This window comes from Camellia sinensis, chromosome 12 (assembly GCF_055761805.1).
Source record: "Camellia sinensis isolate YWXY chromosome 12, ASM5576180v1, whole genome shotgun sequence".
Classification (NCBI taxonomy): Eukaryota; Viridiplantae; Streptophyta; class Magnoliopsida; order Ericales; family Theaceae; genus Camellia; species Camellia sinensis.
The window spans coordinates 99828855-99856799 of record NC_138972.1 but is presented as its reverse complement, the minus strand read 5'-3'; the positions used below and the strand labels follow the sequence as shown (position 1 = coordinate 99856799).

The 27945-nt window shown below is 36.6% G+C and overlaps 3 protein-coding genes across 3 annotated transcripts; all 3 read left to right on the top strand.

Moving 5' to 3' along the window:
* Positions 1-11887: 11887 nt before the first annotated feature.
* LOC114308355 (transcription factor MYB14) lies at positions 11888-14043 on the top strand. Its single transcript, XM_028253924.2, has 3 exons — positions 11888-12807; positions 12958-13087; positions 13392-14043. The coding sequence occupies exons 1-3, from the start codon at positions 12675-12677 to the stop codon at positions 13897-13899; spliced, it is 771 nt and encodes a 256-aa protein (XP_028109725.2). The 5' UTR covers positions 11888-12674; the 3' UTR covers positions 13900-14043.
* Positions 14044-15629: 1586 nt separating this feature from the next.
* LOC114308354 (protein FAR1-RELATED SEQUENCE 5-like) lies at positions 15630-17258 on the top strand. Its single transcript, XM_082899399.1, has 2 exons — positions 15630-15891; positions 15975-17258. Exons 1-2 carry the CDS (start codon positions 15775-15777, stop codon positions 17160-17162), a joined length of 1305 nt encoding a protein of 434 aa, XP_082755525.1. The 5' UTR covers positions 15630-15774; the 3' UTR covers positions 17163-17258.
* A 458-nt stretch (positions 17259-17716) lies between these two features.
* Positions 17717-18719, top strand: LOC145803767 (uncharacterized). Its single transcript, XM_082897107.1, has 2 exons — positions 17717-18394; positions 18543-18719. Exons 1-2 carry the CDS (start codon positions 17717-17719, stop codon positions 18717-18719), a joined length of 855 nt encoding a protein of 284 aa, XP_082753233.1.
* The last annotated feature ends 9226 nt before the right edge of the window (positions 18720-27945 follow it).

Sequence of the window (27945 nt, the reverse complement as noted above, 5' to 3'; positions counted from 1 at the left end):
TCAGCGTGTTTGGAATTTATCTCAAGTTAAATTGTAGACGCGTTGAGTAGGTTGTTGGACCTCCTCTCACGATATTAGCGTGGTTTGAGTGTCCCATTCATTACGTGATTTCAGCGTGTTTGGAATTTATCTTAGGACGTGTAAGGCGCGGGCCTGGGCGGGTTTTATCTTAGGTTGCGTTGTAGACGCGTTGGGCGGGTTGTTGGACCTCCTCTCACGATTTCAGCGTGGTTAGAGTGTCCCGTTCCTTACGCGATTTCAGCGTGTTTGGAATTTATCTCAGGACGCCTGATGTACGGGCCTGGGTGGGTTTTATCTCAGGTTGCGTTGTAGACGCGCTGGGCGGGTTGTGTTGGACCTCCTCTCACGATTTCAGCGTGGTTTGAGTGTCTCGCTCCTCACACGATTTCAGCGTGTTTGGAATTTATCTCAAGTTGCGTTGTAGACGCACTGGGCGGGTTCTGTTGGACCCCCTCTCACGATTTCAGCGTGGTTTGAGTGTCCCGTTCCTCACACGATTTCAGCGTATTTGGAATTTATCTCAGGTTACATTGTAGATGCGCTGGGCGGGTTGTTAGACCTCCTCTCACGATTTCAGCGTGGTTTGAGTGTCCTGTTCCTTACGCGATTTCAGTGTGTTTGGAATTTATCTCAGGACGCGTGATGCGCAGGCCTGGGCAGGTTTTATCTCAGGTGGCATTGTAGACATGCTGGGCAGGTTGTTGGACCTCCTCTCATGATTTCAACGTAGTTAGAGTGTCCCGTTCCTTACGCGATTTCAGCGTGCTTGGAATTTATCTCAAGACGCCTGATGTGCGGGCCTGGGCGGGTTTTATCTCAGGTTGTGTTATAGACGCGCTGGGCGGGTTGTGTTGGACCTCATTTCACGATTTCAGAGTAGTTTGAGTGTCCCGTTCCTCACACGATTTCAGTGTGTTTGGAATTTATCTCAGGTTGCGTTGTAGACGCGCTGGGCTGGTTGTGTTGGACCTCCTCTCACGATTTCAGCGTGGTTTGAGTGTCTCGTTCCTGACACGATTTCAACGTGTTTGAAATTTATCTCAGGTTGCGTTGTAGACACGCTGGGCGGGTTGTTGGACCTCCTCTCACGATTTCAGCGTGGTTTGAGTGTCCCGTTCCTTACGCGATTTCAGCGTGTTTGGAATTTATGTCAAGACGCGTAATGTGCAGGCCTAGGCGGGTTTTATCTCAGGTTGCGTTGTAGACGCGCTGGGCGGGTTGTTGGACCTCCTCTCACAATTTCAGCGTGGTTAGAGTGTCCCGTTCCTTACATGATTTCAGCGTGTTTAGAATTTATCTTAGGACGCCTGATGTACGAGCCTGGGCGGGTTTTATCTCAGGTTGCGTTGTAGACGCGCTGGGTGGATTGTTGGACCTCTTTTCACAATTTTAGCGTGGTTTGAGTGTCCCGTTCCTTACGCGATTTCAGCGTGTTTGGAATTTATCTCAGGACGTCTGACGTGTGAGCCTGGCCGGGTTTTATCTCAGGTTGCGTTGTAGACGCGCTGGGTGGTTTGTTTTGGACCTCCTCTCACGATTTCAGCGTGATTTGAGTGTCCCTTTCCTCATGCGATTTCAGCGTGTTTGGAATTTAACTTAAGTTGCGTCGTATGCACGCCTGATTGTTTGTTTTCCCTCCTCTCATGATTCCAGCATGGTTGGAGTATTTTTCTCTTTGCATTCACCATTGTATTTTGCATGCATTGCATCGTGCTATCTTGCACACCTTACCTGCACTCATTAATGCATTGTTCACGTTTTCTTGCGCACCTTACCTGCACTTGTTATTACATTGCATTGTTTGTGCTTTCGTGCGCATCTTACCTGCACTTGTTAGTGCATTGCTCGCACTTTCTTACGCACCTCACTTTCACTTGTTAGTGCATAGCATCACTGCCTTGTGCACTCTCTGGTCTGGGAGACCTTAAATCCTGTATCTTTATTCGCACTGTCTTGTACACTCTCTAGTCTAGGAGACCTTAAATCCTCTAAAAGTGCAATTCCTTTGGTGTTTGTCGTGCCCGAACGACTTCCAGTGGTCTGGTATAGCCACCTGCCTGTGTTTGCGGTGAGTTCCTAGGAGACCAACTGAGACGGTGGAAACTAGAGTTCGAATGGCTCATGCCTAGAACGCAAAGGTTCGGGATTTTCGAGACTAAAGTCTGGTTTAAATACCCAGGGATATATCCTCAGCTTGAAATCTCTATGGCAGCCCCATAGATTGAGATAGCATGTGTATGCGCCTCAATTCTGGATACTGAACCAACCTAGTTTGTCACCCTGTTGAAGAATAGGGAAAGTTGCGACCATAGTAAGGGAGAAAAGTAGTACCTGCGGTTCAACCGAGAAGAAGGGGAAGGTCCCCAGCAGCACGAGGTAGGTCATTGCCAATTGCCCCTGTAAGGTACCTTCACTTCCTAACTCCTACATCATCTAGTATGTCCATTGCATTGTACATAGAATATATTGCATGCATTTATTGCATATCCACTGTATCACTTGGGCCTTTCCATGTTAAGCTTAGTTTGGCATGTGCCCATACTTTTCGTGTTAAAGCATGGTTATGTGATTATGTGTACGCGCCTATTCCACTAAGGGAATTGTGGTTTGAGGGTGACGACACCATTTCTGTGTTAGACGTGGTTTGCTTGTGTCCATGCCTTTTCTAGGCAAAATGTGGTTTGGCTGCGCACTTTATTCAATTCATCCATTGCATCCATTTCATCGTATTTTAGTTTGTTACATTCAGCATTTAGGATTGCGATCTTTCCTCAGCAGATCATTTCCCACTTATATCATGCCACCCAATTACTTGTACTTTGTGGTCTCTCTACGAAACACATAGTTTTACATGTGCTCGCACCCCTTTCACATTGAAACACGGTTCTGTTATGTGTAAGCATCCATGTTGAGTTGTGGCCAGTACTAGGATGTAGGCACTTAGCTTGTGTTAGGCGTCATGGCTCGTGCCCACTGCCTTTCCTGTGTTAAAAGTAGTTTGATTTTGCATCTCCATCCCTTTATGATATTTGTGTGGTTTTGTACTGCTTGTGGTTTGATCATCTCACATACATTGCATATCATTTGCATTGTTTCGTTACATTGTATATAAACACATTGTTTTCTAATATTGCATATTATTCGCGCTATTTTGCGCATCGCGCTATCTTGCGCATCGCACTGTTTTGTGCATTACATCATTCGCGCTATCTTGCGCACCTCATCTGCACTTGTTAGTGCATTGCATTGTTTTGCATCCCTACCGCATTGTTATGCGTCACTCTTAGGTTGCATTGTCTTGCATCCCTTTCGTATTGTTATGCATTACACTTAGGTTGCATTGTCGTGCACCCCTTCCCGCATTGTTATGCGTCACAGTTAGGTTGCATTGTCACGCATCCATACTTAACTTGCGTCGTCACGCATGTTTCGCTTGCATTGCTATGCACTTTTCCATCGGCGTCATACGTATCTGCGTTCGATATAGCGTTGAACATATGTTGCTAACTATGTTGTGCCTGTTAGGTTTCTCTCTTTTGCAGGCACGATATTGTATGTACAGTTCATTCGAGGCTGGTGCGACCAGACGATATTGTATGTACAGTTCATTTGAAGCTGGTGCGACCAGACGAACCGGACGGTATTGTATTCTCCATGTGAGACGTAGTGAGAATTGTATAATTCTCTTACATTCTTACTGCATGAAATGTAGTTTGATTTGCATTCTTGCTTAAAATTGTTGCATTTATTGTGTATATTTGCTTCATTATAGCTTTCTTTGCATGATCATAAAGTTATACTCGGCTTTGTGCATACCCTTTGCATTTTGCCCCTACCTGTGGGCACTTCTCTTTGATTATCTTGCCTGTTTGTCTAAGTCTTCGGCCTTGTCAAAAATGGGTTGTCTCTGGACTTTGACATTCACTCCCATCACTTATGACTTTCGAGTTCTGTCAAAGACGGGCAATTGTAGACACCCCATTTTTGACCGACCTTAAGACTCAGACGTCATCGATAGAGCGCTCGGTGATTGCGCATGTTGTGCTCGTTTCGAGGTTTCAGAGTTTCAGCTGAGAGCCTTGCCTTCGGGCCTCGGGACTCTTTGTGCTTCGACTCGGTCCGCGGACTAAGTCTTGTTTTCTCTTCCTGGAGGGAGGGAGAGGTTCTGTAGACCATCTCTCAGTGGTCGTAGACTACTTTTCGTGGTTGTAGGCCACTATTCCCGTTTGGAGACAAGTTTCCGATTTTCAGAGCCGTCGGCCGCGCACTTCGGTTCGGGACCGCTTAACATTCTCCATTTGACACGGTTTTTGGAACACACCTTGTTTCCTCTGTCTAGAGGGGCACTATGGTCCGAGAGACCACTTTTGTGGCCGCACGCCACTTTCGGTGCTCAACAGCCAGTTTTCGAGGCACCCGGCCGCGCACTTTGCCCCCCGAACTCTCGTTTTGCATCCGTCTTGGTTCATTTTTGGCACGGACCTTGTTTTCCTTGTTTGGGAAGTGATTCAAGGGTGGAAGACCACCTTTTCTCCTTGGAGACCACTTTTCCCCCGCCAGCCGGTTTTCTTGTCGGGAAACTGGTCTCCTTGATCTTTGGGCCACAATTACTGGTCTCCCACCACACCACTAGCTTACTTTCAAAGTGGAGACCACCAAATGGGACCACCAACCACCCTTTGTTTTGGGAGACCACTTGCCCTGGTTGGCCGACTAGGGGAAGTGGTCGGCCAACCACTCTTTCTGGTCGGCCAGCTTCCTTCCGTTTTGTCTATTTGAGTGTGTGCCAGCTGTAAGACACAGACCGTATCCTCTATACACGTGTATGGAGGATCTTGAGCCTTGTCTTTTAGCTTCTTGAAGAAGCTTTGGCCTTGTATCTCTATAAGAGAGGCCCTCCTTTTCCTTTGCACAGGTTCAAATTTCTCTCTAAGGCAAAAAATATATCTCTCTATATCTCTACATTTTGGCTCCAAAAGTGTATTGTTCTTGACCCTTTTACACTACACCTCATAGCCATACACTTCCATCATTGATTTGAGGTTCTTGGAGGTTGTTTCCAGAGGTTAAGGAGCTGGTTTTTGGTCCCAAAGTTAGCTGGTTTTGCTGAGCTTCAAGGGTAATCACTTTTCCCTCTTTTAAGCATTATTTTTATCCTCCTCTTAGCTTCATTTGCATGCTTATTTGAGCTTTGTTGTCAACTGAAAAAAGGTTCATATTTAAGTGATTTTCACGTTTGTTTAAGGCTCTTTTGGTGTTGGGGGTCATTCACCCTCTTCCATGCTCTATTTAGTCTTGTTTTGTTCCATACCATGAGGCCTTTTTATTGATCTTTGCTTGGCCTTTTAGCCACTGAAATCCAGCAGATTTTCAGTGGTTGACATGTAGTTTTGAGGGCCTAAATCAGAGAGGGGAGACCCTCTCTCTTTTGGCCTTGTTTGTTGGCATTTTTGGCCTTTCAAAGGAGCCCATATTTCCACACTTCCTAGCCTTGGTTTAGGCCCTTTTTAGTGACTTTTAGGACCTTCCTAGACTCTGTCTATGGCTGGTTTGGTCACATTTTGTTTGCCTCTTGCATGTGTAGAATAATCCCTTGCATAGCCTATCAAAATAGCACCTCATTCTTGCATGTGTTGGTCATGTTTCAGTGGGTTTTTGGCCATCATTTGGTATGCCATGATTCTAATTTTAGCTGGTTTGGTAGCCTCTCATATGCTTCACATGCTTGTAGTGTAAATCATGGTTCACTAGCTTATAATGCATGTTGTTTTGGCCCTCTATGTTAGCATATTTTGGCCTTGGTCAAAACTGATTTTGTTCATATTTTGGGCTGCCTTAGCTCTGTTTTGAGGTTCCTTGGTCGAATGATGCTTGCCATGTATGGTTGTAATGTAATAGCCTTGCTTAGCCTTGAGTTTTGAATCCCCTTGCATGCTTAACTCGAGGTGTTTGCATGTTTTAACATCATTGAGCATGATATTTCTGAGCATATAAGGTTTCTATATTCTCATGTTCATCACTCCTTCAACATGTTTGAGAGTTGTGCTTGTAAGCCCTATTTGTGAGTCATTGCATGAGCTTCATTTTTGTGTTTTTCGAGCCATCATCTTAGTTCACTTTTGCTTCAATTTTGGCTTGCATAGGGACTGTTTGGAGTTGGTTTGGCCATTTGAGCATTGCCTTGTATGCCTATAGTGTAATACACTTCACTAGTTTCGGTGTTTGAGTCATCTAACATGCATTGTGTGAGTTGTTTGCATGATTCAGAGCCATTTTGTATGTCATTTCAGAGCTGGAACACGTGTCATTGTATGCCATATTTCATCATTTCAATGCATTTGTAGTTTTGTGCCTTTGGGCTTAGGTCCTTCCATTGTGTATGCTAGCATGAGTTTTGGAGTCTTGTTTTCATCATGTTGGCCACTGATTTGGGTGTGGCTGAGGCCCATTCATTTTGGTTTAAGCCCATTTTTTCATTTAGTATGCCATTGTATTCCATAACATTGGGTATGCCACAATGTCGCATGATTGATCATTGCATTGCGCATGCCTTGTTCATCTCATTGTGCATGTTAGTTCTTTGGTGCATTGCGTATGTTAAGTACCACGTGCATTGAGTATGCCATTGTTAGTTCATAGCATTGCGTATACTAGGTGCATATTTGCATCACTTAGTTGCATAGCATTTAGGTTGCATGCTTAAAGTCGCATTGTGCATGCCATTGTTTGTTGCATTATGTTCGGAATAGGAGTTAGTCCGAACACGGGAAACGAGGAACGTTTTGTACTCAAAGTGACAAAACGTGCCTCGATTCCCGGTCGCCGACACTCTTGACTACCCATGATGGAGTTGTTGGCTTTAGGTGGTTGTATGTGCATTCATTTCACATTGAGTCGTGCAATTCGACTCCCCGGCCATCATGCATCGGGATGCGTGATTGGTGGCCCGAGGGTCGAGGACTACACGCCCTAGAGCTTAAGCAATGATTAGGATAGTGGTCGTGCACACATATGTTGAAAATACTTTGTCGTGCCCTTCCCTTTTCCTTTGTTGCAGAAAACAGAAACCAGGAGAAGGAACTGGTCGGCCGATCAGTTTTACTGGCTGGCCGACCACCTTTTTTGGTTTCCACCACCAAAGGTGGTTGGTAGGTGGTCTCCCATGCCTATAGCTGGTCGATGGCCTTTCCACAGTTTCTCAGGGTGGAGTTTCATCTCTCTGGAGCTTTGTGCAAGTTTTTGAAATCAATTGCAAACAAGGCAAGCTGGGACATCGCGATGGATTTCCCGACAAGGCGACTCGAGCACGCATGCATCCTTTATCACTCAAGGCAGAGCTGAGGCAGTCCACATTCATATAGTTTGCATGCTAGTTTAATTGCTTACTTAGTTAGTTTGTTAATTAATTAGAGTTGTGTAATAATTAGCTGTAATTTATTATTCATTTTGGTTGTGTAATAACTAGCTTAATTAGATTAGCATAGATTAGCTAGTTGGTGTTGTATTATTTATTCGGACCCTCCGTCGAGAGGAAGAATTTTGTAATAAGTGTGCGTGTGTGTGATGCATATCTTCCAACCCCACGTCTTTCTCCCTTTTATTTACCAACTTACGATGGTTAGTTTTAGGGTATGTTTCAATTAGCATCCTTATGCTTCGCATGTTTGCATTCATTCATCTATCTTGCATGCACCGGGCTTGGTGCATCATACTAACTGCATTGTATTTCAATTCCAAGTTGAATACATGTTATCTGTAGCATCTTATATGCCATCTTAGAATAGCCGAGCCTATCTTAGTTGCATTTTGCATGTGTTGCATTAGTCATCTTAACATGAACTAGGATCATGCATTGATTGCTAACTAATTTCTCTTTTGGCTCGGAGTACTTAATAAGTGTTTACGCTTTAGAATTCTTGCATGTGTGTGAGTGACTGCCATGATAGCATGTTTACCATGAGGCTAACTGCTTATGTGATATAACTGCCTGAATGCTTGTGGGTGACGGTTGGATTACTTGAATTGGGACAATTCATTGAAATCTACATTTCAGCCTACTTTCGAGTAGCAAACTTCAAATCATTTTCCAAATAAACGGGTATGCAATGCTTTGTTCCAAATTAGGCGATCTAGTCTATACTTATTTTGCTGTGCGCATCACGTAGTAATTCTAGGCTAATAAATCGGAATAAGAACGCATGTGTTTTCAAAAACAAGATATCATGTTTAGTAAAGGCCGATCTTTGATCGGGCGAGCGGGGGTACTCATTGCATGACCTTCCCCAATCGTACCAAAGTTCCTGAGCCGAGGCAACTTTGGTGATGACGGACAAGTGGCCTTAGGCACGAGTCAGGGTTTCCTAAATTTTTCCAAAATAAAATATTTAGGTGGCGACTCTGTATCTGAAAAAACAGTCCATGTTTGGCACTTCTTTCTAAAAATCAGTTTTTCAAAACGATTTGCCAGATTTGGACTCTTTGGTGATTTATCAATCTCGCATTGCACTTTGCGATATTAGATTAAGAACCGTGACATTTGAGTCCGAGCTGTAGTGAGCCCAATGAATAAAACGGGATTTTCTCGGGGCGTTCGGGGACGTCTACACTATGCAAGAGGGTGTTTAACATATATATATATATATATATATATTTTGTTACAGGAAAATCCTCTCTACCCTCCCGCAGGTCCAAGGCAGTGCTCCTTGCAGAGATCACCAAGGTGTCTTATTAGCCGGTCCGAGCGAGGAGACTATAACCTGGGAACTTGTCCCGACCTCCCAAAACAAGTTCCGCTTAAGTCAAGACTCGTACAGCAGGGGAGCATTAAACCCACACCAAGTGCTGATTAGACAACTTGAGGTCCAACCTCCTAATCAACTGTGCTTCGCCCAGGAGATTGGCCCAAGGGGAAGGGAATTGAACCTGTGACCTTGGGGCTTAAGCCCCAAGCCTTAACTACAATGCCACCAATTCCTGGGCTATTTGTATATAGTTCGGATCGATTCCAATTCAGAACCGTAGGGTTCAATCCGGAACCAATCCATGGACTACGGATTTTTAATTTTTCAATCCGGAACCAAACCACAGATTCAAAAAATTAATCCAAACCTACCGGATTGGATTGGAGCGAATCGGATTACAGATTTTACAGATTCCTTACTCTGCTCTAAAAAATTGCACTTATTTTTAAGTTTAATGATGTGGTAATCAATTAAGATATTAAAGATAATATTTTTTTTTATATCTTCTCTAATTATCAACTAATCATATCACTTATACATCATTGGGTTCAGAAAATAGATTTAGAGAGAAAACTTTTACATCATTTTCTTACATTTATATATATTTTTTCTTTAATAAATCAAAAAAACGCAAAATTAGATACATAAAATAAATGAATAGACAAAAAATTTAAATGTAAATCTGACAAACAATTTTTGTAAAATCGTACTCATCAAATTTTTTTTTGTGTGCGTGTCAAAGACATTAATATGTTAGTATATTAAATTATAACGGAAAGATTCATCGCTATTCTATCAACTTGAACTCTTAATCTCACCATATCCTTAAAATATGGCTAACAAACCATTACATCACACCCCAATGTTATTTATTTTTCTTATCCATGTTATTGTTTTATATTTGATTTTCGTTTAACTAGTAATTATTGTTCTTTCCTCGTCGGTCAGTCACCAAGGATTATTTTTATATCACTTTGTTATAACCACTGGGAGACACCGACTACTTAATTATTTAATTGTTGTATATATTTAATTAGAGTAATATTAGAAATCTCAAATATTCTACTAAAAATTTTATCAAATGTCTCACATGGATGTGGGACCCACATGTCTCACATAGATGTGAGACCCACACAATGTGGGTCCATGTGGGTCCCAGACATTTGATAAAATTTTTGATAAAATTTTTGAGGCCTCTAACATTTTTGATTTAATTATGGACAAAGAAACTTAATGATACATTAGTTCAATTTGGTAGCACCAATAAGTTAACTTCTTTAGTTTAGTTGCTAAAAAACAAAACTACCTAATGCTGTTTGGTTTCAATCTTAAATTATGCTTTATTAGACTTTTTCAACTTATTTAAAAGTGATATTTTTTTAAGCTGCAATTTGTAAGTTTTTGAGCTTATTATGCATAATTATAACTTTTTGAAAAAATTATGAATATTTGCATAGTAAAAAAGATATGTATGCAGTTTAGTTAACCAAATATGTTCAAATTTTTTTTTTCTATATATTATTAAAAACTGTATATATATATATATTTTTTTTGAAAAATAACAGAGAAATATAAGAGCAAAATATCATGAGACAGAAAGAAAACGAAATCTCTGACGTCCAATGAAATACTGCATAATAGGCATAGACTCCTTATCCTTTGAAGCTCACACGTGAACCATTTCATTCATTTTTTGAGAATAACAAAATAAGATTAAACTAGTCAAATACACTTTTGCATACCCACTGGTTCTCAATTTGGACAAGTTATTCCGTTCACACTTCGTATAGTTAACGGGATATTTTATACATCAACAAAACAAACGTTTATTTAGTTTTTTTTTTTTTTAATTTTTTTATTTGATTCATATAAAATATTATAATAAAATTTAATAAATTACAAAGAATATAAAAGTTTTTTGTTTTTTCTAAATAAAAAATATAAATTATTTTAACCGTTAACAAAAATATTTCAATTTTAAATTTGCCAACTAGACTAAGGCATTGTTTAAGAAGTAACATTTTTAGTTTAAAAGTTAAAAAGTTACTAAAAAAATTAAAATACTAACAACGTATACCAAAAAGTTAAATATTCTATTTTCTTTCTACTTTTTGTACATCTTTTCGTGAAAAATAAAAAAGTCATTCCAAACATAGTAATTTTTTTACATTATATTTTAACTAAAAAATTAAAAAATTACTTAAAAAAATCTATTCACAAACAAGGCCTAAGTAATTATGTGAGTTCGAGATCACTACTATGAGCCATAACTAGTAGTTTCTTTTTGTGAGACTTAGGTATGTTTTGAAAAAGACAAAAAGTTAAAAAGTTACTATCATATTTAAGTCACATCATCTTATGTAAGTCATATCACCTCTCTAACACATCACTTCAAACCCAACCCAAACACAACCCATATTTCATAAAAAGTCAAAAAGTGCACTTATTTAAATCATCCCAAACAACCCCTTATTGTGAATAATTTAAATTATTCATCTCGTAAACAGTAAATTATCTATTAAAAAATATTAAATTAATCGACCTCGAGAGCTAAATGATTGAATCACCCACCCTTATAAAAAAATGGATAACCAATGTGATTTAATAAATAAAGAGTATTGATTTATAAAGAAAAATGTAATGTCATCCATGTGATTACGGATTTGGAGTGATGACTCTGTGGGGGGTGAACAACAGTTACTATTGTGTAGCTAAGGTTCGTTTGGTAAGAGACTATTTTAGCTAATTAGTCAAAAAGTTATTACGGTCAAGTTTGGCATGATTGAAAAAAGATAAAAAGTTAAAAAGTCACTATTCTATTTAAGTCACATCATCTTATTTAAGTCACATCACCTCTCCAACACATCACTTCAAACCCAACCCAAACCCAACCCATATTTCATAAAAAGTCAAAAAGTGCACTTATTTAGTCTTCCCAAACTAGGCCTAAATTAGCTAAAAAGCCAACAACTCATACCAAAAAGTCAAAGATTATCTTTTCTCTCTACTTTTTGCACATCTTTTCGTAATTAGCCAAAAAGTCATCCCAAACATACAAGTTTTTTTTACCTACATTTTTAGTCAAATAGTCAAAAAGTTACTAAATTAGCCTGTTCCCAAACGAGGCCTAAATTGGCTCATTTCGAAACTCATTTCAATAATCGGAACCATTCACATTGTAGAATATATCAACTAAAACATACTTGTAAAAAATTAAGTTAATCTGATATCGTTTATCTTTTTATTCACGCACATTTGTATTCATTTTAATATTTTAAATCACAATTATTATTTATTTTTGTAGATACAAATGTGAATGGATGAATGGGTAAACGATATATGATTAATTTGATTTTTTACAGGTATGTTCTACTTAATGTATTCTAAAATATGAATAGTTCGGATTATTGAAATGAGTCCCAAAATGAGCCCTTTAAATATACAACAATAGCAATTGTGCACCTCGCACAACAGCCACACCAAATTTGATTACTAGTATCCTATTACTTCAGTTTTTGCATTTTAATGATTTATTCAATGAATCTTAAGAAACGATAAAACTATATGACACAAAATTAACTCCACTATTAGGCTTGTTTATTTATATATCCACGTTTTGTTTGACCACCGAAGGGTTAGAGATTTTCCAGGAAAGTGTAGGCCGTACTTCGCCTCTTTTCTTTGGTTGAAATGGTGGACTTTTGCACTAACATACATACATCATATATAATTGGAAGCAGCTAGTTAGCTCCTATTACTTCATAACTACAATAATATTACAGTCTCATACAAAATCATCATAATATAAATACCCACCCATGACCCTTCAACTTCAATCATTATATAAACAGCTTCAGAGCTGAGAGATAAACAGAGAGAGACCACAAGGTTGAAGAGAATCAAAGATAAAAGATGGTGAGAGCTCCATGCTGTGAGAGGATGGGACTGAAGAAAGGACCATGGACTCCTGAAGAAGATCTTATTCTAATCAATTTCATCAATCTCCATGGCCATCCCAATTGGCGCTCTCTTCCCAAACAAGCCGGTATATATTCATATTCTCCCCCAACTACCTCCTTATCTTCCTCCCTCTCTTTCTCTTGGTTTTCTTAGAAGATCCAGTTTGTGACAAAATGAATTGATGTATATATATATACATAGTCTTTATATTTGCAAAATTTTCTTGGCTTGTCAGGTTTATTAAGGTGTGGAAAGAGTTGCAGACTCCGATGGACAAATTACTTGAGGCCGGACATTAAACGAGGAAACTTCACCAGAGAAGAAGAGGATGCTATCATAGAGTTGCATGAAAAGTTGGGAAATAGGTAGGTGTGTTTGCAATGGAACAAAATTAAGAATACACTAATTACTAATAAATGTCAAGTGCAAAGGAAGCAACTTCTCCAACAATATAGAATTACAGTTAAAAAAAATCAATTGAACGGACTCACAAAAAGGCAAAACTCAGGAGAGGGTTGTGTTCGATTTTTTTAACCCATTTAAATAAAAAAAGTCAAGGTTTAATACTGAATGTTCTTTGTAGTTTTCAGCCTTACTGTCAACTTTAAAGTGCACTATTTAAGACATCAATTGGCTAATGAAAATGTTTGCATAATGTTTGAATTGCAGATGGTCAGCCATTGCAGCAAGATTGCCAGGACGCACAGACAATGAGATAAAAAATGTGTGGCACACTCACTTGAAAAAGAGACTCAGCCAAAACATGACCACCACAGTAACCAAACAACCCCAATCTACCACAAATATACAAATATATGACCAAATCACACAAAAAGAATCAGAACCCATGAATTATTATCCTAATCAAGTGAGGCTTCAAAGCCCACAACATTCATCCAGTGACATCTCCTCCGTCACCACCACAACATGGAAGAAAGGTGATGAATTAGACAACTTCTTTGAGGTGGATGATAATTTTTGGTCAGAAGTGTTCTCGGCTGACAACTCCGGCACGATGAATGATTTTCTGGCAACCACAGCTGACACACAAGTTCAATTTCAATTCTCCCCAATTGATGGAGCGGAACATGCTCATGGGTACAACCCAAGCGTGGACTACTATTGGTACAACCTCTTGACAACAGCTGGGGAACTACCAAATTTGACCGAGTTTTAGCATGCAAGTGTTTCAATTGTAATTTATATTTTATATTTATTTTTTATTTTTTGCCTTTCTTTTCTTTTAGACCATCTCGAAGGCTTCATCCAACTTGGCATTAGATTTAAATTTTGGTAAAAAAATTACTTTTTGGTGCTCCAATAGTTTCAGTAAATTGGTATCAAAATGAGAAAACATCAAACGTTCCACCAAACTGAGAACGAGTTGCTCTTTTCACTAATTCACTGTGTATAGCCGTTAAAGCAGAAATTTGTGAAAATTTTACACATAGTGGTCGACCATCTGGTTGATCTCTTGGTCGACCACCTGGTTGACCAACCGGTCGACCAGCTCGTGCAAATGGTTCAAAAATTGGCCTACAAACTGGTTCAAATGGTTCAAATTACTGATTCAAACGGTTCAAAAAAAATTTGAACCAACGGTTAGATAGGTTCAAACAGTTCAAAAAGGTCAAAAAAATAATAAAAAAATAAATTTGCCTTACTGGTCGACCGACTGGTTGGTTGACCCACGGGATGATTTTTTTTTAATGCACCGTTGAAACAATTAATATTAGATTGAAAAAATAAATTATTTTTTATTCAAATTTAATAAAAAAAATATTAAAGCGTTGGAGATGCTGATAGGTTTTAATTATTGGTGTCCAGTTTTTTGCCGTTAAATATCAAGACAATAATTGAAAGCTGGCTAAAAGTTTCTCACAGGTCATATTGATTATACATGAACCAAACAAAAATTTGTCATTGTCAAATACATCATACCACGAACATTTTCCACATGTATTGAATTCATCTGCGCAGACAAAAAAAGAAAAAAGAAAAAAGAAAGTGTACGGACAGTTTTATAGAGGGGACGCATACACCAAGATACTCTTAAAAGCATATGATTTGATATTTTTCTAATGAGTATTGATAAAGATCCCTCTAATTATCACTCTCACAACTCCTACATATACGTGGTAGGTTGTGATTGAAGGAGAAGGAAAAAAAAAAAATAAAAGAAAAAATAGCTCATCAAAAAAGAGAGGGAGTCAAAGAGATAAAAGGAAAGGGGGTCTTAAACATTTTTATTTTCTAATGGGAGCTTCTATATACACACACCTAATCTCCTCAATACACACACTTAATGATATTTAATTTTATTACAATTTTATCCCTAAGTGAAATTACTATTTTAGACACCATTGTTAATTGAAAACATCTCAATGCACATCTCAGAGTTCACATCTGTTGCATCGTGTGTGTAGCTTGTGGATGCTCATTCATAGCTTCTTCCAGGGAGTGTGTGTAATCATTCATAGCTTCTATTTGTTGCATCTGTTGCATCGTGTGTGTAGCTAGTGACACCATTGGTTTCACTTCTTCTATCAATTTCTGTATATGATGTTCATTGAGGTAGAAGTGAAACCAAAGGGCTTTGTCATTTCCAAGTTCATCAACCTTCGTCATTCGTAGGGAAAATATCATTGTTATGGAGGATTTGCCTTCTGAAAATCAACAAATAAGTGTTCATGTGAAGCAGAGCGAAGGAAATATGAGTTTAATTTTTTTTTTCCCAGCGTTGTTCGGATAACCAAAGCCGAATTGTGTTATTTGGTTCGAAAATCTACTACCGAAATAATTATGTATTTTCGGAAGTTGATGTCCGAACAAAGTAATAAATTTCAGAAGTTGTTGTCCGAACAACGTATTTAAATTCGGAAGTTGTTGTCCGAACAAAGTTAACTTTTACAACATTCAACTTCCGAAATTTTAAAAAAAATTCGGACAATTACTTCCGAATGAAGTAAATTTTTTTTTTTTCCATTTTATATTCCAAATTTGCAAACTGCATACCAAATTTACAGTTTCAAATTGCAAATTAATCTTTATAATGCCATTAAAAATTTGTAATGTTATACAAAACATGCAGGAATATGTGTCAACTCAAGGAAGTCAGGTTTGTGCGGATTTTGTGTTAGATTACACCACTCAATTCACAACAGAACAGGTTTAGTCTACGAAATTATAACGATTATGTTTCAAATTGCTCACCAAATTTAAATGTTTGATATTATTTATTTAACTTTGTAGGTATTCAAAAGTAAGGATGAATTGCTCAACTGGGTACGTGAAGTTGGAAAGAGAAATGGTTTGGTCATTGTAATCAAAACATCAGACTATGGTGGAGGGAAAAAAAGACCTAGGATGTATCTTGCTTGTGAGAGAAGTGGCCAATATAGAGCAACAAAGAAGTTAAAACATGATGGCAACAATACATCAAGAATCGGTACGAAGAAGTGTGGTTGTCCTTTTGATATGAGGGTTCATAGGTTTACCACACATGATGAATGGACATTGACCGTAGTATGCGGATTGCATAATCATCCACCTGCGGAGCACCTCGAGGGACATTCATATGCGGGGAGGCTATCAAAGGATGAGAAAGCATTGTTAATGGATATGTCAAAGAGCATGGTTCAGCCAAAAGAAATCCTAGTAACCTTGAAACAGCGAGATGCCCTCAATGTAAGCACACTTAAAACCATTTACAATGCACGCCATCGAAACAGGGTGGTACAGAGAGCTGGAAGATCACAGATGCAACACTTATTGGGTGAATTGGCCAAGTATAATTACATTGAGCGCCATCGGTTTGAAGAGTCCACGATGACTGTGACAGACTTGTTTTGGGCACATCCTACCAGTTTGGACTTATTTCGATCTTTCTCACGTATATTAATTATGGATTGCACATATAAAACCAACAGATATCGGCTTCCTCTTCTTGAAATTGTGGGAGTGACATCAACTGAAATGACATTCTCTGTAGCTTTTGCATACTTACAGTATGAGAGGGTCGATAACTATGCGTGGGTGTTAGCTACATTGCGTGATGTCATGGATGGGTTTGTTGTGCCAACAGTTATTGTTACTGACAAAGAGCTAGCCTTGATGAATGCCATACAGAAGATATTCCCGAGTGCCAGACATTTATTTTGTCGTTGGCATATCAGTAAGAATGTGTTGACCATATGCAAGAAAATGTTTGAGACACAGCAAAAATGGGAGAAGTTCAACCATGAGTGGAACTCTGTAGTGTATTCATATTTTGAAATTCAATACGAGGAGCGTCTTAAATCATTACTTAAGGAATTCAGTAGTTATCCTAATGCAGTCAAATACGTCATGGATACTTGGTTGGTTCCTTATAAGGACAAATTTGTGGCGGCATGGACAGACACGTGTATGCATTGTGGCAATGTTACAACGAACCGGTAAGATTACTTTTCTTCAATATGTTATTAATAAGTACCATGTACTTGATTTTAACTTTGACTTACATTGAATTGAACAGGGTTGAGAGTGCACATGCAAAACTTAAAAGACAATTGGGTTCATGTCAAGTCTCATTTCAGGCATCATTTGGGAAAATACACAGTCTGCTTGAGTTGCAACACACTGATATCAAGGCTTCATTTGAGAAAAGTCTAACTGTTGTGCAACATCAATTTAAACCTTTTCAATTCAGGGAGCTACGGGGTAATGTATCTATCTCTGCATTGGAGTATTTGCTTGTCGAGAGTAAGAGAGCCAATTCCATTGGTATTGATGTTGAAGCTTGTGGATGTGTCATTCGCCACACTCATGGTTTACCTTGCGCCCATGAGATTGCTGACTACATCAGACAAGATCGTCCTATACCATTTCCTACCATACACTCACAGTGGAGGCAACTTCATATCTCCATATGCAAGAAAGAAGAAGAAACGGAGGTGACTTGTCATGCAGAAGTAGAGTTGTTTGTGAACAAGTTTAATTAAAGTGATAGAACCATGCGGTTGGAGCTTTTGAAGAAGTTGAAAGAGATTGTATATCCGGGAAGCACTTTTCTTGTTGAGCCGGAGGTGAAGCCCAAAATACGTCCTCGGGATCATAAGAAGATCAATGTTTCTACCCGTCGTGACCTGTGTGCATTTGAGTTAGTGCAATCTGGACATGATTCCTTCTCACCTAGGGACACTCAAATCACTACATTAGCTTCTACTCTGCAAACCAAGAAGAAGCGACCTGTTAAGGGAAAGGAGAAGGTGAATCCAAAAAGGAAGGCATACATTACTAGAACAGTGAAACCTGGTGCATATGTTGATGCTTTCCCTGCTGGGTTGAAACCATACATTAAGTTTGTCAAGGATGTAGCTGTAGATGGGAATTGTGGTTTCAGGGCTATAGCTGCTTCAATTGGTCATATAGAAGATGATTGGGCTCAAGTTAGGCGTGACCTATTGGGTGAGCTGCACACACACAAAGAGGAATACATTACACTTTATGGGTCCTATGAAAGGTTTGAAGAATTGACAAGCATATTGTCATACTTTGAAGATAGTCCTGGATACTCACATTGGATGACTGTGCCAGACATGGGGCATCTTGTTGCATTGTGCTACAATCTTGTGTTATACCACTTGTCTTTACAGCAATGTCTCACCTTTTTACCTCTTAGAACAGTGCCAGTACCTCAACTTGATAGACGTGAGATTGCCATTGGGTTTGTCAACGGAAATCATTTCTTCTAGGTATAACAGAAACTTATCAATTGGGTTTGTGCATGTACAAGAAGTTATGAGGTATGACCACTAAGTCAATTGATATTTGGTGCAGGTTTTGTTGCAGCCAGGCCATCCAGTTCCTCCTATTGCCACTAATTGGAGAAAATACCTTCACCCTTGCGCTGTCGACTGGGATGATGCATATGTGCGTCGCATTCAACATTTCAAGGACATTATTCATGATAATGTAGCTACTCGAGAGACTTTTGATGTTGTTGATGTCGCATGACACATGTATGCATTTGACAATGTTAGAATTATGGAAGAAATTAATGGATGTGTTTTTGATGTTGATGTGTTATGTTTTGCAATGTGGATTGAATGTTATCGACCATTGTTATCATTCCATTGTAATAAGAAAATATCATTTAGAAAATCAACGACCATTGTTACCATTCCATTCTAATAATAAAATGTCATTACAATGTCATTACAATACCATTGTTGCCATTCCATTCTAATAAGAAAATATTAACCACTGTTACCATTACAACAATGTCATCTTACAAAAAACACCAAAAAATATTCATCAACTAACAAAATAACATGTAACAAAATAACATGTCACGAATCAGCTGTATGCCTACGCCTAGGCCTACGACTGTATGTCAATGTCGAAGATGGAAAGCGACCTCCAACAGAACTAGGTCCAGCAGAACTAGGTCCAGCTTCGTCAATGTGCTGACCTTCAAGAACATGTGTCATACTCTCGATAGCCTAGTAAAGTCGATAAGGATGGCGAATCCCCTCCTGATAACCAGCGTCAATAATAGGATGTGAAATCTGCAGTGCAAGTGCAATACGCTGCATTTGAAAAGAATATCGCATTTTAGGGAACATATCAGAAAAAAAAAAAGTAAGTTACATATGCATAAGAGGGGATAATAGATTACATCCGCATGTTCGCTAAAATCCTGATGGTCATGGACACGTGGTTCATTAGTGTGCTCGACATATAGGTGTGTGATATTCTTATACCAATCCATGTAACCCGGTACACATTGCCAAGGCTGACGAACTGGTGTGCTCCTCCGTTGCTCAAATAACACGTGGTTATCCCAAGCCTCCTAGATCCTATCCAAGTATCTATACATGACTGTATATCGTGCAGATATGTTGCCTCGCGCACCACGATTGGGAGCTAGCGGTGCATTTGGGATGGTTTGAACCCTACCAAACTGCCTCAAAACTCTATCTGGATGATAGGGTTCGACAACGTCTAAGCACTTTAAGCATCCATGGTAGAACGTAACCGGGTTATATGGATGCCGATCTCTGCAGCTGTGGTATGGATCCCAAATAACCTGTAAACGTAAAGTGTTTTTGCATTAAAGTACATAAAGGGTAAGATAAATGGAAGTGTTAAAATTATCGCAGGATGAGTAAACTTATATCAGTAGCTACTAAACTGTCAAGCTCGGCTCGAAAAGATTTCAAATGGTCAATGGAGGAACCCGCCTCTCTCCTAGATGCCCAATGGTACACGTGTGACATGTCTTCATTGTAGCACATGTTCTGATGAGGTCGGAATGCTCGAAAGTGCTCATAAATCCACGCCTCCAAAAGAGTCATATAACCACCCATCTGCTTAACCCCAGACCGACTAGCAAACCCCAACTGTCTATATAAAAATGCTAATGCAGCAGCACCCCAGGCATAAGTATGTATGGATCCCAAATCCATCAACAAGCCGAGGTAAACAACAGGAACCCTGCCGCCACTCTTGTCACTGAAGAGTGTACATCCCAACAGAAACAACAAATAAGCTCTTGCAGCGCACTATATAGCCTCCCCGGGGTCTGAATCTGTGACACCAACAAACTGACTTCGCAACCATTCAAGGTTGACTGAATTGCCACCAGCAGAAGAAACCTCTTCATGTGCTGCACGTTCAGTAATCCCCAAGCCATAAACGAGTAATGTAACTCCATGATGATCTGTCACATCTGGTATGCTGACTGATTTGCCTACAATGGGAAGGCCAAGAATAGTGCCAACATCATCCAGGGTCAAGGTCATCTCACTAACTGTCATGTGAAATGTGTTCGTCTCAGGTTGCCATCTCTCAACAAAACTGGAGATTAGAAGCTTGTTGACGAACCGATAAGTGCAACGAGCTAACTGTGACAGTCTAGACTACTCAATAATGGCTTTGAATCTGGTGTTGTTCTCTACTAACCACCATGGCCATGCAAGGATCTTGGAAGAGTGATTATGACACTTTAGGGGCCCTCGTTCCTACAACACAAATGATAGCTCATTACAAACTACCATACAACACACACACACACACACAAAAAAAAACTCATATACAAATGAATTTCAATTTTACTGAGGAATGTTTACCTCCCCGTGCCAAATAGCTACAGCCACATGACTATTGAAACTCCGCAGTATTGACGGATCAGTCGGTCCACCTGGAAAAGCATGAGTAAGGTACTCTTCCTGGACAAGAGGAGAATCAGGCAAAGAGGTATCCTCCACAGCAATGTCAGGCATATCATAACCTTCAACTCGTCTTTGGCTTCGGCCCCCACTTTGACTGGCACTGGGAATATCATATTCTACCGAAACTGGATCACGATCTCGACCACGACCTTGACCTTGTCCTCGCCCACGCCCTCGTCCCCGTTCATGGTCTACATCCAATTCACGACGTCGTCTATTTGAAGCAGTAGGTGGGACACATTGTTGATATTCAGAATCCATATTATCTGCAAAAAATACTAAGTGTGTGTGTAAAATTAATGAGAGAGTTTTAAATTATAAGTGTGTGTAATGAGTGTGTGTGTAAAATTAATGAGAGTGTGTGTAAATAATAAGTGTTTTAAATTATAATGAGAGAGTGTGTGTAAAATTAATGAGAGTGTGTGTAATGAGTGTGTGTGTAAATAATAAGTGTTTTAAATTATAATAAGTGTTATAATTAAGTGTTTTAATTAAGAAGGGAAAAAAAAAACTTGTTCGGAAGTTCACAACCGAAAATACCTATTCTGTTCGGAAGTTGTTGTCCGAAACAAAAACATAATTTCGGAGGTTGACTGTTGTCCAAATTCAATTTTTTCGGAAGTTGACTATCAAATGAATGTAAAAATTTCGAAAATCTACTGATGAAAATATTGAATTTTTTCGGATTCCTACGTCCGAATACATTGTTATGTTTCGGATAACCAGTTTCGAACGACGGTTCCAAATCACAAACTCTAAATTCCAACTGAAAAACTCTACATTACAGATGAAAATGAGGATTGAATAGGAATGATGATTCAAAAGTAAACTCACCTAATGATGATTGAAAATATGATGGAATGCTTCAATGGGATGCAGCTTCGTGGATGAAATGCTTCAATATATTTGCACACCTGGGTTGCACACGGTAAGGAAATGGAATGCTTCAATGTGTTTGCAGATGTGCTTCAATGCTTCAATAGGTGCTTCAGCGGTGATGGAATGCTTCAAGGTTAAAGATGTGCTTTAGATTCAATAGGTGTGTGTATTTGGGGTCGGGTGTGTGTGTGTGTGTGAGGGGGTACATTTGGAACTCACTGTGTGCGTAGTGAGGAAATTAATTAGGAATTAATTTTTTTGGTGTGTGTTTTGAGAAGGATGTGCAAAAAGGGGATTAGGTGTGTGTGTATATAGAAGCTTCCTTTTCTAATATATGTTAATCAAAAAATTAAGAGTGCATTAGATTGACACCCTCTGAGATTTATATTTATTACAGTTCTTCCCTTCACATTTAGAAAATCACACTGATCCCTTGCCAGTGTAATTATTTGACAGTGTTAACTTTTAAGTTAAAATAATATATTTACCTTTAACCTTTACATATACTTTAAGGGGTAAATTACATTGATACCCCCTGAGATTTCAATTTAATACGGATCCTCCTTGACATTTAAAAAAAAAAAACTAATTTAATAAAAATAAATATGAAGAAATATATTTAATTTGTAAAAAATTATTTCTAACCACTCAAAAGATAAAAGTTATATAAAAATGATATTTATTTTTTATATTTTATTTCTTAACCAAATTATTTTTAATTTTTAAATTTTTTTTCCAAAAATCAAACCATACATAGCCTAAGAATATTTTGATAAGTCATTTCTTACATTGATAACTTATTTAATTATTTGTTAATTTTGTAACATTTTTATCATCTGAGACTTGTATGGTAACTATTTCATTTTCAGTTCTCAATTTATATTAAAAAAATTTAAAAAGCTGTCATAAAAATTTATTTGATAATTTTTTTGGTTTATAAATGGTTATCTCAGTTTGTAAATTTGAGGAAAAAAAGTAAATTCGAGGAAAAAAAGTAAATTCAAAAAATGAGTTTACGTTGGTTTTTAAACAGAAATTTAAAATTTTGACTAACAAATTTTTTTTCAATTAATTTTTTTTTTCAACTAATACTAACTGAGGGGCAATTGGTAATACTACTTTAAACCTTGGAGAGAGGATTATAATTTCTAAAATGTGAGGGGTGTCAATGCAATTTACCTAGTGAGTGCAAAATTAGTATTTAAAAAAATTAAATTGCTGACATCAGCAAAATCTGTTAGTTGACTTAACAGTCAACTAACTGAATGAGTAATCTGTAATGAAACTTTAAACCTCAGGAAGAAGGATATAATTTTCAAAAGGTGAGAAAAAACTATAATAAACATAAATATCAAGAGGGGTGTCAATATAATATACCCAAAAATTAAATTCATAGTAATAAATACTTTTCGGACACTTCGGTAATTGTTCTTGAATCCTCCAAACATAACTCATGTGATGAGTATTATCATAGTAACATGTTTTGTATTTTTAAAACTGCAATTTCTGCACTTTTTTTGTATCCAAATTAGCACGGCCATGGAGAAGCCGCCACGTGACACTATATTTCCAGCGTGTATGGAAGAAGACAGTCAAAACCATTTTTTTTTTTAATTTTTTATAACTGAGTGTTGGATCAATTTTACACGTATCTCAATTAATTTAAAATTTTAAAATTAATAATTGGACAATACATTATAATTAAAACGTAAATCATTAGATTTAACAACTGTGATATGAATTTGAATCTAAGCAAGACAACTACCATTAATCAGTCCATGCAAAGGTGGGAAAGTCATTATACTTTTTTTTTTTTTTTCTTTTAATTCAACAAAAGTTGTTATACTCTTGTCCCCACATTTGTTTAATTATAATTATCAAACAACTATAAACATGTGAAGATGATACAATCATGATACACGCCATTTGTTAAGACTTAAGAATTTCTTAGAGATCATATACATTATCTCGGTTAGCATAATTATCTACATTGGTAGGAGTGAGATTATCTAATAATAAATCTTGATTAAACAAAACATAAATACGGCATGTTTTAGACTCATACGATAACTTTTCGAATTATAAATCTAACTTCTGTATTATCTTTCAACAAACTCCAAAACAATTCTCTCCCGCTTTTCATATATGTACTATTAATAGTTAATAAATACTCCATTACAAATCATCTTTAGCAAAGAAGTGGATTTCATTATAGATTTGGAGTAATCACCCTTTATTATTATACGTTTGTCATGCTCCAATAAAGAAAGCTAAGCTTGATTGCCTCATCAAGATCAGTTGTGTTGTCATGCAAAGATTTGGGTTCACTTCATTTCAAAATATCCTTGCAGATATGATGACAGAAAGAATGGTAAAATACAAATCTCCCTTTAAAGCTTATATCTCTATTTCTATTTCTTGAATCCCTTGGTCATCAAGTGTTGGAGGTGTGAAAGAAGTACGTCATAAATTTATTAGAGTAATATAACGTGTAAATTAATAAATGTTATATAAATAAAAAAATTAGTATCACCAATTCCAATGGAGCACGCTTTGAAATGATTCACGTGTTTTCTAGAGAGATTAATGGGAGGGTAGATTCGTTTGAACAATTACTGGGGCAACATTCTACTAGTTAGATATGTATGATGTTGATTTCAATGAAAAGGACATAATTCTACTAGTTAGCCAACTAACCTCTGGGACTGATTTTTTAAATTATATATTTCTTACATAATTTTAAATGCTACATCCAAATTTTTTTAATTTTTAATGATTTTTATTGTCAGAATATATCATCACCACTTACTAATACTATTACTAATCATCTTGTCATCACCACCACTACTATTGTTAGTTATCCCACCACATCACACCAATACAACTAGCACCACCGCACACAATGACTAACGTTGTAAACACCCTTACCGTAACACTATCACCACCATCGCTACTCTACTAACACACACATTGCTCACAACCACCACCATCACTACTCCATTACCATTACCACCATTATTATTACTACTATCACCACCACACAACCACCACTATATCATTCCATTACTACTATCATCACTATCTTCGCTAACTCTATCCTAATTTATATTATTGTCACCATCTTACCACCACAATCATCATGCTAACACCGCACTCTATACCATCACCACTAACTAACCCACCAACACGGGGCGATTGTATTTGCACACAATAAAATTCTCTTACACGCACAATATGTATTGTAATAGTTTAGAAAAAAAGTCTTGTACAAATGGATGCAATGCGAAATTTGTTGTATGTAAATAGAAGCTTCCCACCGGCACAAATATAAAGAGTGTAAGAGATAAAATTAAAAAATTTCAAATTTTAACCTTTTTGACATAAACCAACTCCAATCTTAAAAATAAAAAACAAATAAAAAAAAAGGGCATATCAAACAATTTATGGCTAATTACATTAACAGTTCTTATAGTTTAAGGCTTGTATCACTTTAATTTCTAACTTTTCAATTGTGACACATTTCACCATGAATTTTAAATCTTATTCCAAATAAAGACAATTGAAGATATCATTGCTTAATTTCAATGACAAGTTCATCAATCTGATAAAATATATTAATTTGATAAAAATAAATATAAAAAAATATTTTTAAATTTTTAAAAATTATTTCTACCCACCAAAGATAAAATTATGTAAAACAATTTTTTTACGCATTTATTTATTTATTTACCAAATTAAATTTTTTTTTTTGTGTGTTTTGGTCATGATCATGCAATGGGTGATTATTTTTATTTTCATTAAATTAGTTTTTATTTTTCAAAAGTCAAATATGGTGACAACTTTGATATCATTATTAAATCAATCCATTAAATTAAAAAATCCAAAACTAAAATATATTTCATATATTAAATATATTGATTACACGTTAAAAACTTAATAATCACCTATTACATGATCATCATCTAAACACATAATAAAAATTAATTTGATAAAATAAATAAATAAATGTGTAAAAGATTTAACAATTTTACATAATTTTATTTTTGGTGGGTAGAAATAATTTTTAAAAATTCATAAATATTTTTTTTACATTTATTTTTGTCAAATTAGTTTATATTTTATCAAATTGACAACTTTGCCCTTGAAATTGAGCAATGGTATCTTTAATTGTCCTTATTTGAAACAAGATTCAAAATTTAAGGTTCACAATTGAAAAATTAAGAACCAAAGTGACACAAGCCCCAAACTATAAGGACTATTAATGTAATTTGCCCTACAATTTAATTAAATTTCAGTAATTGTCATATAATTTTTCAAATTAAAAAATTTAACATTCTATTTTTAATATTTAATATTTAATTTTCAATTTTAATTTTATTAAACACAACGTTTGACGGAGTAGGAATAATGTTTTCCCAGAAGGAAAGCAACTTTTGTACTGAGAAAATGTTTTTAAGGCCAAGCTTGGCTATCCTAAATAAGTACATACTTTTTATCTTTTTATCTTTTTTCATGTTAAAAGAAAAAAATGTGTTTTTAAATTTGAAAGTAGGTTTCGGGCTAGTACATGTATATACAAAAATAAAAAATAATAAAAAATGTTTTAAGCTAGGAAAGCACGGATCGCATTGGATTGAAAGGCAAAAGAACTTTGCACAAAGAAACAAACAATTGAACTTTGCTGAGAACTTTATGTAATCAAATTGCCAATCAGTGTTTTATTTTGTAAAAAAATTTTTTAAAGAGCAAAGTGAAAAACAAAGCATAAAAGTATAATTTCCGTTTAAAATTATAAATTTTTTTTCATAAATCTTTAATTATTTTAAAAAGATTATTAATTTATAAATTTTTTTTCTAGTACATTTTTACTTTGATTAGATACTTTATATCTAAAAGATTTACGATCAACTATCAAAATATAGATATTATATAGAAAAATGATCTAGATTCTCTCCGGTTCACTTTGTAGACAGGGCTGTATTGTTTGGGCCGTAAAATTCATCATGAGCCCAATTTCTATGATTGAATCATTTATTTTTGAGTAAATTACACCGACACTCTTTGAGATTTATGTTTATTATAATTTCACTCCTCACATTTGGGAAATTACACTGACCCCTTTTTTAATTTAATTTTCTATATGATGATCATTACGGTGAGGGGGGAACTGTTATGAAACTTTAAACCTCAAGGAACAATCTGTAATGAAACTTTAAACCTTAAGGAGGGAATGTAATTTTTAAATAGTAAAAGGAAGAACTATTATAAACATAAATTTCAGGAAGTGTCAACGTAATTTGCCCTTTATTTTTTAAACCACAACTTATAAAATAACTAGAGTCAGCAAAATCATTGGAGGACAAGAAAGAAGAAGAGTGTGATACATAGATGCGTAGGAGAAGGGAATATGCTGAAATTCCCAACTGTAGGTCATTTTTACATGCGAAAATTGGATAGAGCTAATGATTTTTTGGTAACATTGTTCAAAGGTGAATTGTATACATGTGATTTTACGGACTGAAAAAGTTTTTGGTTATGTACTGTGAAAAACTTTTTTGGGGTTATGTGATCGTACTATTTAAAGAGTGAATTTGTACATGTGATTCGCTTTTTAAATTTGTTTGTATGTGAATGTGTAACATCATTTAATTTTGGTAAACTGTAGGAACAAATTGAAACTAATATATTGTATATCTAATAATTGATTAAATATTTAAAAATATCTCTTCATCTCTAAATCCTGCTACTAAAAAGATAACAACTTTGTTTCTTTCTGTTACCTTTGTAATGTGTGACTGATTATGAAAGTTAGGGGGTCTCGGCGAATATTTTAATTTGGTTAAATCGATCGAACCAAATCGATTCGTCGCATTTTGAATGGATACATAATGATTAGCAGATGGTTGCAGATTGATTTTCTTTCAATCCTCTTAGTTTTGGATGAATGACGGATTTGAGGTTCTTTTAACCGCAACCGAACCCTCAAAAGCACCCCTAGTAATTTGTAAAATTTTGTGTTTTTAATTTGTTTAGATATTTTGTTTGCATTTTCAATTAAAAAAGAGTATAAATATTCTGTTGTGTTTTAATTTGGAAATCTTTTTATGAAATGGTAAGTGTTGATATTT

What these genes read in the sequence shown, in the direction of transcription:
- LOC114308355 (XM_028253924.2), top strand. Translation starts at nt 12,675, where the DNA reads ATGGTGAGAGCTCCATGCTGTGAGAGGATGGGACTGAAGAAAGGACCA. An exon ending in CTCTCTTCCCAAACAAGCCG is followed by an intron (nt 12,808 to 12,957) that starts GTATATATTCAT and finishes TTGGCTTGTCAG; the next exon opens with GTTTATTAAGGTGTGGAAAG. An exon ending in CATGAAAAGTTGGGAAATAG is followed by an intron (nt 13,088 to 13,391) that starts GTAGGTGTGTTT and finishes TTTGAATTGCAG; the next exon opens with ATGGTCAGCCATTGCAGCAA.
- LOC114308354 (XM_082899399.1), top strand. Translation starts at nt 15,775, where the DNA reads ATGCCATTAAAAATTTGTAATGTTATACAAAACATGCAGGAATATGTG. An exon ending in CTCAATTCACAACAGAACAG is followed by an intron (nt 15,892 to 15,974) that starts GTTTAGTCTACG and finishes TTAACTTTGTAG; the next exon opens with GTATTCAAAAGTAAGGATGA.
- LOC145803767 (XM_082897107.1), top strand. Translation starts at nt 17,717, where the DNA reads ATGCGGTTGGAGCTTTTGAAGAAGTTGAAAGAGATTGTATATCCGGGA. An exon ending in TACCTCTTAGAACAGTGCCA is followed by an intron (nt 18,395 to 18,542) that starts GTACCTCAACTT and finishes TATTTGGTGCAG; the next exon opens with GTTTTGTTGCAGCCAGGCCA.